General features: G+C 47.1%; 2 protein-coding genes across 26 annotated transcripts in view; one reads left to right on the forward strand and one right to left on the reverse strand.

The window, feature by feature from the left end:
* Window positions 1-4,255, reverse strand: part of Dock9 (dedicator of cytokinesis 9) — a 264,999-nt gene extending 260,744 nt beyond the window's left edge. For 24 of the 25 annotated variants that reach the window (XM_087585062.1, XM_087585049.1, XM_087585065.1 and 21 more), the window contains exon 1: window positions 3,862-4,248. In XM_087585062.1, the coding sequence (XP_087441188.1) occupies window positions 3,862-3,987 (126 nt within the window). In that variant the 5' untranslated portion in view covers window positions 3,988-4,248. 25 annotated transcript variants of the gene reach the window in all.
* Window positions 4,256-5,313: 1,058 nt separating this feature from the next.
* On the forward strand, window positions 5,314-8,803 carry LOC148001160 (large ribosomal subunit protein eL8-like). The gene is made up of 4 exons (XM_087586895.1): window positions 5,314-5,322; window positions 8,110-8,246; window positions 8,307-8,619; window positions 8,744-8,803. The coding sequence occupies exons 1-4, from the start codon at window positions 5,314-5,316 to the stop codon at window positions 8,801-8,803; spliced, it is 519 nt and encodes a 172-aa protein (XP_087443021.1).
* The last annotated feature ends 5,906 nt before the right edge of the window (window positions 8,804-14,709 follow it).

Genomic DNA, 14,709 nt, shown 5'->3' on the forward strand with positions numbered 1-14,709 from the left:
TTTTAGAAAGTGTTCCTTTGCATAGTCATCCGGTTTACCGTAAGTGACTGCAGTGTCTGCCTCTGGAGAACGCACACCCTAACAAGACAAAGAACTGCTGCTGCAGCATCTTCAGGCAGTCAGCAGTCCCCACGCTCAGAGTACACGTCTTGGATGTGGGTAACAGTTCCACAAATTCTCTCCTCCCAGTTCAACCAGATTCGGGACATTACTCATGCCCACACTGCCCTTCAAGTTCTAGAGCGCTAGGAACCTGCTGTTGATTATCTAGCTGGAGATGGGCCTCCACCCTGCTTCCTGTATTTTGGGACATTTCTGTTTGTTAGGACTCCACCAGAGGGTGGAGAGAGACAGCAAGGGGGAGCCCAGGACAGTCTAGTTGTCAGTGTGCTAACATATCTGATTTAAAGTTATAGCCAAAAGGAGGTTTACCTTATCTGAGGATTTCAAAAAACACCCCTAGCTCAGGGCTCAGGTTACCTCAGATAACACAGGGAAGCCTCCTCCACAGAGCTCAGGATATTATCTCCCCACTCCTCTGGCCTGCCTTCCTTCTCTAGTAACACAAAGGAAAAGCCAGGGATAGCCTGACCTGGGTCACTTCACATCTCCTTGTGATATGTCAAGGGGTGTGGAGTGGTATCCTTGGCAAGGGCTTGACATCCAAGGAGAGTTTGAAGCAGAACATATGGAGATAAGGTCAGTAAGAACACAGGGGCAGGCAGTCAGATGACTTGTGTGTCGATACTCAAGTGTGGGACCATCTGCAAACCCAGCCAAGGCGCCACGACGCTCACACAGATCTCGTAAAGAAAGGCATTCTTTGCGCAGTGTATTTTCTCAGACCTGGGAAACGTTACGATGCTGTCTTTTACACAGCTGACAGCCCCAGGTTAAAATTTCTTCAGGAATTCCAAAGGCAATCACAATCCCTGAGCAGGGGCTTGGTTCTGGGATTCCTCCGAGGCCCTCTGGACTATTCTAAATCATGGAAAGCAAACTCTGCATTTGTGAAGATTCTCGGTCATAACCAAAAATCATGGATTACTTTTCCTCCAGCATGAGATACTGCCAGTAGTATTTCTACTGCTCATGGAGTCGTTCAGAATCAAAGCCTGCTGAGCTCAGGTAAAAGTCTCTAAAAAAAAAAAAAATCTAGTCTAACCCTTCACCTACCAGAGCAAGAGCCCCAAGGGCCAGAGAAATAAGTGACAAGTTAACGGAGTGAAAGGAGTTTGAGTACATGCTTACACTAAGAGCTCTAACTGTACTGTTCATTTACTCTTCCCAGCAGCTCTAAATATTATGCCCATTCTGCAGATGAGGAAACTGAGGCCTATGAAGGTTAAATTACACCCTCAGGAGGTCTTTCTCTGATGTAAATATTCTAAAGCTCATGAACAAGTGAAACGTAAAGCAAACAACCAAATGGGCTTTTCTACTCAAAGAAACTTGAATAACACATTATATTATTATTAGGGTCATTAAAAAAACATTACAGCCCTGTGAGAAACTATCCCTAGTTTCTAAAAACAAAAACTAGGTATGTATCAGTAAAGTGTGTCAAAAGGCTCGAGACTCACAAACACCAGTAAGAAAGGGAGAAAGAGAGAAAGGAAGAGAGAGGGAGCAAGGAAAGGGAAAGAGAGGAAGAGAGAGAGGGAGGGCATTTAGTTCGGATGATGAAACAAAGTCCCGCCGCAGAAGAATCATTTCCCTATGCTTATCCTTAAGCTCCTCAAATTAAGACGTGATTTAAAAGGGCCCACAGGTCTGAGCCCATGAAAAAGAGGGGGAATCTATTCAAAAATGAAATCCGTATAAGCACATGGTAAGCCCTGACATCGCACGCCGTCTTGGGCCGTCTTCGGGGCTGCTTGGAATCATCTGGTGAAAACGGAGCATTTAGGGCGCTGTGGATATCAGGCTAGGGCGCTGTGGATATCAGGCTAGCACACTCGGCCAGGTGATCCAAGTAGAGAAGACCAAGACTTTCACCTAAGCATGCACCGAAGGACCAAGGCATAGCTGCCTCCCAAGAGAATCAAGATTACCTTCTCAGATGCTCACAGGACAGAGATGGGCCAGAATTTATGTGACAGGTGCACCTGCTGTGACTTCCTGGCAGACACAGGAGCGGCAAGAGGAAGAGGGTGGAAGGTGAGATTCATGGGTAATTTTTAGTGTCTTGAAACCTCTCCCAGACTCCTCCCCTGGGCTGCATTCCCCCATCTGCGCCAGAAGCCTTCCCTGCACCTAAGCTGTCATCAGCTTCCTCGTATTTTGTAATAATTCACCATAGATTATATCAGACAAATGGCCACAGACAGACTGACAGACAGACAAGATTAAGAGTTGGGACACCAGCAAAATGTCTGGCTATATTTAAGAGTATCCAAGGAAAATGCATACTACTAAACGTGCCATTAGACCAAAACAGCAGAAGCATGTCACACGTGGGACAGATAGTAATCTGTCAACGGGCCACCCTCAAACAGGAATCAGATATTCAAGGGCTGCAGCTCATGGATTAGTGGGGCACAGTGGAAATCACAGCAGAATAAAATGTTTCATTATTTCCACTTTTTCCTAACATCCCTGATGATCACTGCACCCCAATTAAGAAGGAGTCCCAGCTGAGAGGAGAGAGGGGCCACAGAGGTCGAGACTACTCTCTCCTGCAGCTTCAGAAAGCAATGATGCTTCAGCAACAGAAGTTAGCAGAGTTATCCCAGACATGGCCAGCCAGATTCTGGTCCATTCTTCAACTGACCAAGTTCTGTAAAAATGAAAACTGAAAACCCCGTTTACCACAGATCAAACTCAGGTCTGAGAGAGGTAGGGCGGGTTGGCAGGACTGGCAAATGACAGAAAACTCAAACTGAGCAGACTAGATATGGAGATCAACACAGATCTACACCAGCATCGTTCATGCAATCCTGTCTGCCCAGGAAAGACATCGATCTGCCACTAAAGCCAAGCATCTGCCCTGTGTTCATAAACAATCCTCCTTGGCAATCCCACACACACAGCACCACAGAGGCCACAGACAGTACTCTCAAGACTCATCTCCTCACATGTTCCAACGAACACACCCACAAACAAGTCCCCTTCGAGAAAACAAGCGCAAAGAGCCGCTAAGCCTTTCCAGCTGCCCTGAGGAGCTCCCTCCAGCACAGACTGCTCCTCTCGCGGCACCAGCCCAGCATCCGACCGTGCCCTCTTTTCCAAAGACAGCAGGGCAGTCCCTGGATGTGGAAAGTTGATTTTTAAAACTTCACCTTCCTCACACCCAGAGGCCTGTTCCCAGGGGTCACGGATACGACTGGGTTCATCTTGGTTTGCTTTGCTCTGCTTGCCTCAAGTCCCCAGACTCCAGAGTAATCTGTACCAAGGATGAAATGAGCAAGCTCACCCCTTGCCACTCATAAGAAGGCTCCCGGACACCAGCTCACCACACTGAGCAGAGATCTGCCCACCCAAAACATCCGCGGGGCCATCTCCACGCTGGACCGCCGGCTAGGTGGGAAAGACCCCATCTCCTCTTCACGCTCTGGGGCCCAGGCACTTGCCAAGCCCGCCCCCCCACCCAGCCCCTAGAACACCGAGGATGCGTTGAGGACCGAGAAACTTCCCAGTTAGCAGAGGACAGGTAACGTGGGGGGAGGGGGGCAGGGAAGTGGACAGAGGGCGGAAATTTCCCAGGAGGAGAGGAACAGCCCTAGGAAGGCAAGCTCTGGACTCTGGAAGTTGCAGCTCCCTGAGAGCTCTCCCCGCTGCCCGCCCGCTCCCTTTCCCTGTGGGCTCCGGATTTACTAGAGCGCTGGCCAGGCCCGCCCGCCACCTGCGCGCCTCGCTCACCAGGAGCACCGAGCCGCGCACCACCTCCGACACACTCTGCCGCAGCTCCGCCGCCGTGCCGGGCTTGCTCAACGCCCGGGTGAACTTCCGAGTCTCCGTCGACACAGGGAGTTGCTGCTGCGCCATCCTCCGGCCGCCGCTGCGGGCTTCGGACCGCGCGGTCCGGCCCGGTCGCGCCGCCGCCAGGTGCGCCCCGGGCACGGGAACCCCCGGTCCCTGCCGGGTCGTCAGGCACTGCAGCCCGGGCCACGCCCTCTGTGCCGCGTCACGCCCCGAGGTGTCTTCCCCGGATCCGTATGCCTGCGGCGGCGCCTGGCCTCGCTCGGGACGATCCTCCGCGTAGCACCCGCCGCGGCTCCCCCATGCCCCCGACCTCCTTGCTCGGCCGCCTCCTAGGGGCGGGGCGTCCGGCGGGGCGGGGCCGGCGGGCGGGGTGGGGCGGGGCCGGCGGTGGGGGTGGAGCCTTGGTAGGGGTGGAGCCGGCGGGCTGGAAAGGAGTGGAATCCGGCGATACCTCCGCCCCAGAGGGCACAGACCCTACATCCCGAGCCTCTTCCTGCGGGTCCCCGAAGAGACTGTGAAGGCCCCACAGAGCCTTGAGGGTGCGGACTCGCTGGCACCCTAAAGCCCTGGACGGGGAACCTGGCAAAGTACTGTTTATTTATGTGACACTGAGAAGACATAAGCCCTCGAGACCGGTCGGGCGGATCTGGGTCCACTTTACTGTCCCCAGACATGTGACTCTCGGTGGAACTGGACAGCGTCGATCCGAACGAGCCTAGGGCCCAACGCAGACATTGGGCTGTGTGCTGCGTCACCTAGGACGCCAGCGTGACTCCAGGACCTCGATTATCTCGGCAGCAGTCTGAGGACAGCCGACTGATGTGACTCAGCGGCACTGCCAGCCGTCTGCACCGCGAGTGCCGAACCCGGGACCTCCGGGATCGCCGCTGCTGACGGCGTGCCTCCGAAAAGACCGTGCCCTGCAGCCTCTCCTGCCTTCCCCTAAATCTCCCTTCTCCCTCCTAAGCACTAGTGCACAGCCCTAGCCCGGCACGGGCTGGGGAGCTTTGCTCTCCGCCTACGCGCATGCTCTGTGGCTTCCATCGGGAAGGGTTCTGCCCAGTCTGACTTCAGGAAGGCTCCACTGATTGGTCCAGCTACTCAAACCACACCCATCACCCCTGATGGACAGCTTCTTACCTGCCTGGTCAGCTTCCGAGGCTTGGTGGCCTTGAAAACCAGAGGCAGGCTGGGGAGTTTCTCGGGAGGCCTCCTGATCAAGTATCTGGAGACTTTTTGGAAAAACTTGGAACTGCGTCCCACCTCTCCAAAAATCCAAATCCCTGGCCTAAAGCTAATCTTAGAGCTGAAGGGAGAAAATACCTAGTTTAGAGAGCAAAACACCACCATTCTGAGCTTAATGAGCAGGCCCAGATTTAGAGCTTGGGTATGCGGCTGGTACTCAATAAATGCTTGCTGTACTGAATTTTTTTTTTTTTACCCTATTGAGTCCACAAAGTGTAACACTGAACAGCATGACAGGTTAAAAGATTTTTAAATTCCTTATTTTTAGTTTTAGTTACTTTGTGTGTCTGTGTACTGGTATGTCCATGGAGACTAGAGCCTTTGAACTTTTTTTAATTACATACCCGATTTGTTTCTCCTCTGTGTAAACCTGGAACGTCCTAGACTTTTCTCGAAGTATGTGATAATAAAACGGAGGCAGGCCAACCACACCCTGCTTTGGATGGAAAAACTAACACGTTTTGTCTGACTGTCCAGGGCTTGTGTTTTTATGCCTCTGAGCTACCCTAGGGACCTCTGCCCTGTTAAATGAACTGAGAGACAAGTCTGAATCATAAAGCTCTCTGAACTCAATCTCTAAAAATGCTACATATATGGAAGATGCCTGATCTTTTCCAAAACCAAAAGAAATTTTCCTTTGTGTGGGTGATGATTCTAGGTAAGTACTGAAAAGATAATCAGGTTTGAGATTTTGCATACAAATTACTACTGCAGACAAACATTTACAATTCAAGCATTCACTCATCTTTCAACGACCTTAGTGTATGACGTCTTATTTGATTGAAGATATGCATGTGTTCTAATGACATGTTAGTTTTGTTTTTCCAAGTGTCTCTTCTAGTTAAGGCTGGTCTTGATTCATGATGCACCTGCCTCTGGCTCCCAGTTCTGGGATTACAAGCAAACATTCACTACACACCTGAAAATATAACCTCTTTAAATATCAGACACATCCTGAAAGAGAATGTCTATTTTCAGAAGAAAAAAAGTAAGTAACCTATTTGGAGTAGGTACCCCTGGGACCCGGAGACATGGCTCAGAGTTAAGAAGACTGGCTGCTCTTTCAAAGGACTGGGGTTTTAATTTACAGCACCCCTTGGAGCAGCTGCTGCAACTCCGCCAATTGCTGGGACAGTCACAACTGCCTGTAACTCCAGCTCCAGTGGAATCCAACACCCTCTTTAGCCTCCAAAGACACACACTCATACATATTCATTCATACCAGCAAACATATGTACATACACATAAATAAAACTGAAAGTTAAATCTTGAAAAAAAAACCCTACTATTCAAGAGAAGGGACAAATTATAAATGGCCAAAATGATATCCAGGATAGTAAAAAATCAGATACATTACAAAACCCATGGTGTTCTATCTAAAACACCCTAAGGAAGGCACACACACATACAAAAACCTACTAAAAATAATAAACCAGGTTTGCAGCATTGTACAATACAAGATTTATGTTCAAAAGGCATTTTATTTTATCTGCTAGCAATTGAACAATCCAAAACAAGTTAGGGAAACAACTCAATTTACCGTACCATCAAAAAGAATAAAACATTTCTGCCTGAAGCAAACACAAGACCCATACATTAAAAACTAGAAGATGTGATTGGAAGACAGTATGGAGAGACTTGCCATGACACTGAATTACAAGATAGAATATTATTAAAAGGAAAGCAGAACACAGTGGGATGTGCCTACAATCCAGCATACAGGAGGCTGAGGCAGGAGGATTATTCATTTGAGACCAGCATGAGATGGTTGCTATGTTCTAGGCCAGTCAAAGCAACAGGGAGGGGGTTGGGGATTTAGCTCAGTGGTAGAGCGCTTGCCTAGCGAGCACAAGGCCCTGGGTTCAGTCCCCAGCTCCGAAAAAAGAAAAAAAAAAAGCAACAGGGAGACTTTGCTTCAAACAATAAATTGTTAAAATGAAAATAGTCCCCACATTAAGGAACACACAATCCCTATCAAAATCCCAGTTGGGTGTTGACAGTTGTAAAGCTGGTCATAAACGTCACATGGCAGTGCAAAGAGCTTAGAATATCCAACACAGCCGTAAGAATAAAGACTGACCTACCTAGTATTGGCGTAAGGACGGAAATCCAAACCAGTGACATACAATTAACGGTTCCAAAATAAACAAAAATTCACTAATGCACAGAAGTGCCATGACCACTGACTGGCTGAGCAAAGGATGCTCTAACAACTGCTGCTGACACAACTTAATATTCAAAAGAATGAATTCATACCTGCATGCACAATAATATCTAATTATGTGTTATTGTATAGCACACCAAAGATGTGAAATAAGCTAAAACCATAAACACTTAGCGTGGTGGCATACATTTTTATGAACTTGAATGACACAGCAGCTTTGAGCAGAAAAAGCCAAAAATAAATAAATTGGAGTTCATGTAAATTGAAAACATGTTTCAAAGGACACCTTGGGCAGGACTAGCCTCCAAACCAGACTGCTGCCATCTTCAGGAGTTTGGGTGCGCCTGCTTACCCAAGAGCAGCAGAGGTGGGCTTGCTAACTGCTCTCTCTTGAAAGGAGGGGGTACAGCAGTGTCACGGGACTTGAACCTGAGTATCCGGCCGCCCCTTCCAAATGGATGTATGCAATTCTGCCGTGATTACACATGGTCTCAGGGGTCTCTGGGAAGGGATAAAGGGGTCAAGGAGGCTTAGGGGAGAGGCCTCCATCTACACAGCTACAGGAGAGTTATCATCCATGCAGGATGTTGACCTTCAGTGTGGCTGCGTTGAAATCATCCTCACACCTGCTGAGAGACTCCCACCCACTGACCTCTAAGGAAACCTTATAAACTCACTGTTTCCTCAGTGAACTCGGTCACTGGGACAGCTGCCCAAGGGAAAGATCTGTAGCACCGGGACACTCTCAAGAAAGTGAAAAGAACTCTCTCCTCCAGCCGAGCAAGACATTTCCCAAAGGAAAGAAGGCCAAAGGGAAGAAGGTAGCCCCAGTCCCCGCCATCACCAAGAAACAGGAGGCCAAAAAGGTGGCCAATCTTTTGTTTGAGAAAAGGCCCAAGAACTTTGGCATTGGGTAGGTCATCCAGCCCAAAAGAGATCTAACACACCTCATCAAATGGCCCGGCTACATCAGGCTGCAGCAGCAAAGAGCCATCCTCTATAAGCGGCTCAAAGTGCCTCCTGCCATTAACCAGTTCACCCAGGTCCTGGACAGGCAAACAGTGACTCAGCTGCTTAAGCTTGCCCACAAGTACAGGCCAGAGACAAAGCAGGAGAAGAAGCAAAGGCTGCTGGCCCGTGCTGAGAAGAAAGCTGCTGGCAAAGGGGATGTCCCAACTGAGAGACCGCCTGTCCTCCTAGCAGGGGTCAATACAGTCACCACCTTGGTGGAGAACAAGAAGGCTCAGCTGGTGGTGATTGCCCATGATGTAGACCCCATTGAGCTGGTCTGTAGTTTTTTTGCTTGCCCCATGTCAAAAGATGGGGGAGCCCTACTGCATCATCAAAGGAAAGGCCAGGTTGGGGCACCTGGTCCACAGGAAGCTATGCACCACTGTTGCCTTCACACAGGTTAACTCAGAAGACAAAGGTGCTCTGGCCAAGCTGGTGGAAGCTATTAGGACCAATTAGAATGACAGATCCGCCACCACTGGGGTGGCAACATCTTGGGTCCTAAGTCTGTGGCTCGCATTGCCAAGCTGGAAAAGGTAAAGGCTAAAGAACTCGCCACTAAACTGGGTTAAATGTACACTAAATTTTCTGTACATAAATATAATTACAAAATTTTTAAAAAGTGAAAAGAATACTTGTAAATCACATACAATGAACTAGCCTCCCAATTTTGTAGAGAACACATAACTCCCTGATATAGGGAAATTCAATCTCAAAAGCAGACACAATGATACAATAGCATGTTTCATATATTTCTCTAGGTATACAAATGTCTCAGAGCTCATGAAAAGACTCCCCCAAACACTACTCATTTGTAAAATGCAACAAAAAAAAGCACAATAGGACGCCCTTTTGTACACTCTATAGTGGCAGTAAGTGAAAAAGAAAGCTGGCTGAAGCCTGCAGATGAGGGTTAGAGAAATCAGAATCTTCATAGACGTGAAAGAAAATAGCTGTTTGGAAAACAGTTTGGGGATTCTTCAGGTTTTTAAACATGCAATTATCACACGGCTAAACAATTCTACCCTCTAAGCAGACACGCAGGAGAACGGAAGATAAATGGCCACACACAAAATAACGCGCCGAATGTTTACAGAAGTAGGATTGTTCATTCTAGCCAAAGATTGGAATCAACCCGAATTCCATCACTGACAAATGGGTAAACAAAGTGTGGTGTATCCAAACATGAGGATGCTATTCAACCATAAATATGGACATATACTGCTTCGTGTTATAATGTATATGAGCCTTTAAAACATAATACTGAGTATAAGCAGGCACAAAGGCACTTCACATGTGACGTTACATATACGAAGTTGTCAATGAGAAAGGTGCTAGCTATCCCCTCAAAGGGAATAAAAGATAGTTGATCCTAAAGCCAAATTTGAGTGACTGTGGCCTCAAATTTAGATTACCCCAAATTCCATGTTCCAACTGGAAGCAGTCTCATTCGGTTGTGTCACTTTTCCAAACTAAGAAAGTCAAAAGTCAGGGCAAGTGTAAGATACATTGGCGGGTGTCTTCACTCTATGTGTAGTGGAACCTGGGTGAGTGGAGCGTAAAAATGAGGGGGACTATAAAACTCACGCAATAGCCGACTTTATTCAGGGCATTTGACTATTTATACTTTGAGAGTTACGAAGAGTCACCCGAGGGAAGTGTCCAACCACAAGGACAACCTACACACCCCCAAACCATGTTTTTTTCCACAGAGGCACATAAACGACTGACTATAGCCAATCATGATGAATCATCTGAAGGGAACTCACTCCTACCTGAGGAACACGGAAACACCCAAGAACGATACTGTGTTTTGAAAAAAATCTGAGGTCACACGACTCTGGTCTTGTTTTCTTGGAGTTTTCTCACATACACTCAGAATTCCCCTCACACAACTCCGTTCTTGGACCTTGTTCTGACAGGTGGGCCCATGGAAGAGGTGGTCACAGCAAGATGGGGGACGTTTTTCCACAGGCCTCAGATGACATCTGATGACATCGTCAGCTTTGAGATTGGTGGAAGCTAGTGATCTGCTAAGTTAACAGGTTCCGAAAGGTTTTTAATCTATTAGTCACGGGATGCTAGTTCTGACACAGAGGCGGGCAGGGGATGGCTACTCGTAGGCTAAAGCTAGCTGAGCCAGGGTAATTAGCTCTGGACCTGCAACATGCCCACCTCTCCGAATCAGTACAGTTTTAACTGTCTTTGCAGACACAGACTTTTCATTCACAAAATGTTCAGAAGCAGAACAAGCAAATCCACAGAAACAGAAACTGAGTTTGTGGTTTCCAGAGGCTGAGGTGAGCCTAGAGTTTCTTCTCAGGGAAAGGGGAACGGCCTGGAACTACATATGCCTTGAGCCATAAAATGCAGACTGGGAACATCGTAGAGGGCAAGGTGGTGACTTTGAACCCAACTCTGTGTAAGTTGGGAACCCACTGTTGGGTCTAAAGCCTGGGAAATAAGTCAGTAGATCTGCACTGTCCCCATTTCTCTTCCTGGATGAACAGACAGAAGACTGCATTTTCTAACCTCCCTCATTGTGGGCTAGGATTGTGTAACAAGATCTAGTTAACAGAAGTAGTTGGGGTGTTATGTGAAATTTTTATGCCTGGCCATAAAACTCCCCTCAAACTCTCTCTTCCCTTTGCCACAGTAACCATGGGAACCAGATGTGAAGGTGGCTGGACCTCTGAGTCATCCCGGACAGAAAAGCAACTGCTTCCTAATAAGTGGGGTTAGTCTTGGACTGGTATGATCAAAAATGGAACTTTGTGTCAAGCCACAAGGTTAGGTAGGGGTGGCTACAGCTCTGTTAAGAATAGGCTGAGGCAGGGGAGAATAGGATGCATTCCAAAAAGACATCAGTCCAAAACAAATGGGGACTACTTCTTTAGTTAGGGTTTTACTGCCGTGAACAGACACCATGACCAAGACAACTCTTATAAAGGGAACATTTAATTGGGGATGTCTTACAGGTTCAGAGGTTCAGTCCATTGTCATCAAGGCAGGAGCATGGCAACATCCAGGCAGGCGTGGTGCAGGAGGAGCTAAGAGTTCTACATCTTCATCTAAAGGCTGCTAGCAGAATATTGGCTTCCAGGCATCTAGGATGAGGGTCTTAAATCCCACACCCATAGTGTCACACCTGTTCCGACAGGGCCACACCTTCTAAAAGTCCCACTCCCTGGGCTGAGCATATACAAACTACAATGTCTATTTATTAATTGATTTGTAAAATTAACATTCCAAGCTAGTTATGGTTTAAACACTGTAATCTGAGTACTTAATAGGTTGAGGCAGGAGGATAATGAGTTAACTATAAGCCTGAGCTACAATGAGACCCTATCTCTAGTAACAGAAATAATTTCCACACGTCTGCAAATCTGCCCATAGACTACTGTGGGAGACAGACATACAATCTGACCCTGATAGGTTGGGGTGGAAGATAGCATAGAGGAGTAATGACTGACTTTACAGAGATGACCCATGAGTGGCCAGCTTCACCGAGAGGACAGGCCTTTCCCTGAACACAGCCCTGCACCCAGTATCCACAAAGGTACAGCACAGAGGACCGGGGGTGTAACAGGTTTACAAGATGATATATAGAAAACACCATCAGAGCCGAGCATGGTGGTATACGCCCTTAGTCCCAGCACTGGGGAGGCAGAGGCAGGAGGAACTCTGTTAGTTCGGGGCTAGCCTGGTCTACAAAGCAAGTTCAGGACAGCTAGGGCTATACAGAGAAACCTGTGTCAAAAGACACACAAAACTCCATCAGCCAACAGTATATTATCAAAAGTTACTAGCCATTGGCGTTGGAGAGACAGAGCTGAAGTTAAGAGCATTTACTACTCTTGCAAAGGACCCGAGTTGGGTTCCTGACACCGGCCTGGTAGCTCGCAACCATCTGTGATTCCAGTACACGGGGTTCTAAAGCCTCCTTGTGGCCCTAACAGGCACTGCCCATGTATGACGCACATATACATGCAGGCAAAACACTCACGCATATAAAATAATAAGTAAGTTACCTGGAGAGATGACCCAGCGTCAAGAGGACTGGTTGTCCTTATAAAAGACCTGGGTTTGATCCTAACACCTACATGTGACTCACGACCACCTATGATAAATCCAGTTCCAGGTCAGCTAAGGCCCTCCTTTGACCTCTGCAGGCACCATGTGCACACACAATGTACATGTACATACATGCAGGCAAAGCACTTATCCATACAAGCCGTTAAAGCAATTTTCTCCCTGTTTAAGGAATTTTCAGTAAAACAAGAATTTTATCATCCAAAGTCCATTTCCTTGCTCAGCTAACAGTCCTGTTACTTGAAACAAAATTGGAGTTAGGGTTAGGGTTAGGGTTAGGGTAAGCCATGCCACAGTAAAGAATTACAAAATTAAAGGAGGGCTTTAAATGATTGTATTTTGCTCTCTTTTTTTTTTAAGTCTCAGGTTCTATAAAACACTAATTTGTTTTTCTATTTTATTGAGGTTTTATAGTTTTGCTGTTTTAAATAGAATAATCTAAGGCTAGTATTTTTTTTTTTTTGGTTCTTTTTTTTCGGAGCTGGGGACCGAACCCAGGGCCTTGCGCTCGCTAGGCAAGCGCTCTACCACTGAGCTAAATCCCCAACTCCTCAGGGCTACTTTTGACAGAGAAAAGAAAACACCAGCATATCCACCCTAAAATAGATGATCAAAATTATCAGCTCTTAGGTCCCTGTCGAGGGCTTCCAGGGAGGATTGGTAAAGCTGCTGTTCACAAATCATATCCAGACTCCTCAGACATGACTAAGGAGGCAGTTTCACCACAACGTCTCCTTCTCCTTCTCCTTCTCCTTCTCCTTCTCCTTCTCCTTCTCCTTCTCCTTCTCCTTCTCCTTCTCCTTCTCCTTCTCCTCCTTCTCCTTCTCCTTCCTCTCCTTCTTCTCCTCCTACCCTTCCCCCTTCCCCTTCCTCCTCCTCCTCCTCCTCCTCCTTCTTCTTTGGGGGGGGTGATAGTGCTCTCATTTTTTTAATGAATTTTTATCAGTTATTTTATTTATTTATATTTCAAATATCCCCTTTCCAGTTTCCCCTCCAAAAACCCCCATCCCATCTCCCTCTCCCCTACTTCTATGAGGGTGCTCCCCCACCAACCCACTCCTGCCTCGGAGGCTAGCATTCCCCTACACTGGCACATTGAACCTCCATAGGACTAAGCACTTCCCCTCCCACTGATGTCTAACAAGGCCATCCTCTGCTACATGTGCAGCTAGAGCCATGGGTCTGTCCATGTGTACTCTTTGGTTGGTGGTTTAGTCTCTGGGAGCTCTGTAGGGTCTGGTTGGTTGATATTGTTGTTCTTCCTATGGGGTTGCAAACTCCTTCAGCTCCTGCAGTCCTTCCCCTAACTCCTCCATTGGGGTCCAAGACACCAGGACTTCTTTGTTTCCCTTTGCATATGATTTTGCTCTCCTCACCCTGTCACAAGCAGTGTTGGTCTTGTTTTTAAACCGTGTTCCTATTGTATATAGATTGGGCAACACCAAGCATCAGATTGTATTTGTTTGCAAAGCCAGAGCTGACCTGTCGGCATGGCAGATGGGTTAGTGAAGGATGAGTGGCATTGTCCTTGATGCCATTAAATGTTAACAAGATGTTACCACCACTGCTGTACTCTATCTGACTACCTAAGCATCATACATAAGACAGTGAATATATAGTCATCGTAATGATTATAACATGCTGTTGTGTAAACCATAAGGGTGTTTACCTCATCAGACAAATTCCCACATTACTCTTATAAGTGTTAAAGTTGGGGTTGGGGATTTAGCTCAGTGGTAGAGCGCTTGCCTAGCAAGCGCAAGGCCCTGGGTTCGGTCCCCAGCTCCGAAAAAAAGAAAAAAAAATGTGTTAAAGTTTGTGAAACTGTGCAAACAGCACAAAGCAAGATATATTCCTAACTAACTCAGTATTTCTTAGATAAGCTAAAAGGGGATTTGGATGGTGTACTTGGGTTTGCCCAAGAAACAAAAATGTTACCAGGGTGTGGTAGCACACACCTTTTATCCCAGTACTGGGTAAGCAGAGGCAGGCAGGTCTACAGCGGGAGTTCCAGAATAGCCAGGGTTACATAAAGAGACTCTGTCTCAAAACGACATTAAACACGGGGCTGGGGATTTAGCTCAGTGGTAGAGCGCTTACCTAGGAAGCGCAAGGCCCTGGGTTCGGTCCCCAGCTCTGAAAAAAAGAACCAAAAAAAAAAAAAAAAAAAAACGACATTAAACAAACAAAACCCAAAATAAAAACAGATAAACATAGGTGGTGTTAATAGAATGATATATATGAATAAATGAAAAATTATAAAATAAATAGAT

Source organism: Rattus norvegicus, chromosome 15 (genome assembly GCF_021556685.1).
Source record: "Rattus norvegicus strain SHRSP/BbbUtx chromosome 15, alternate assembly SHRSP_T2T, whole genome shotgun sequence".
Taxonomy (NCBI): domain Eukaryota; kingdom Metazoa; phylum Chordata; class Mammalia; order Rodentia; family Muridae; genus Rattus; species Rattus norvegicus.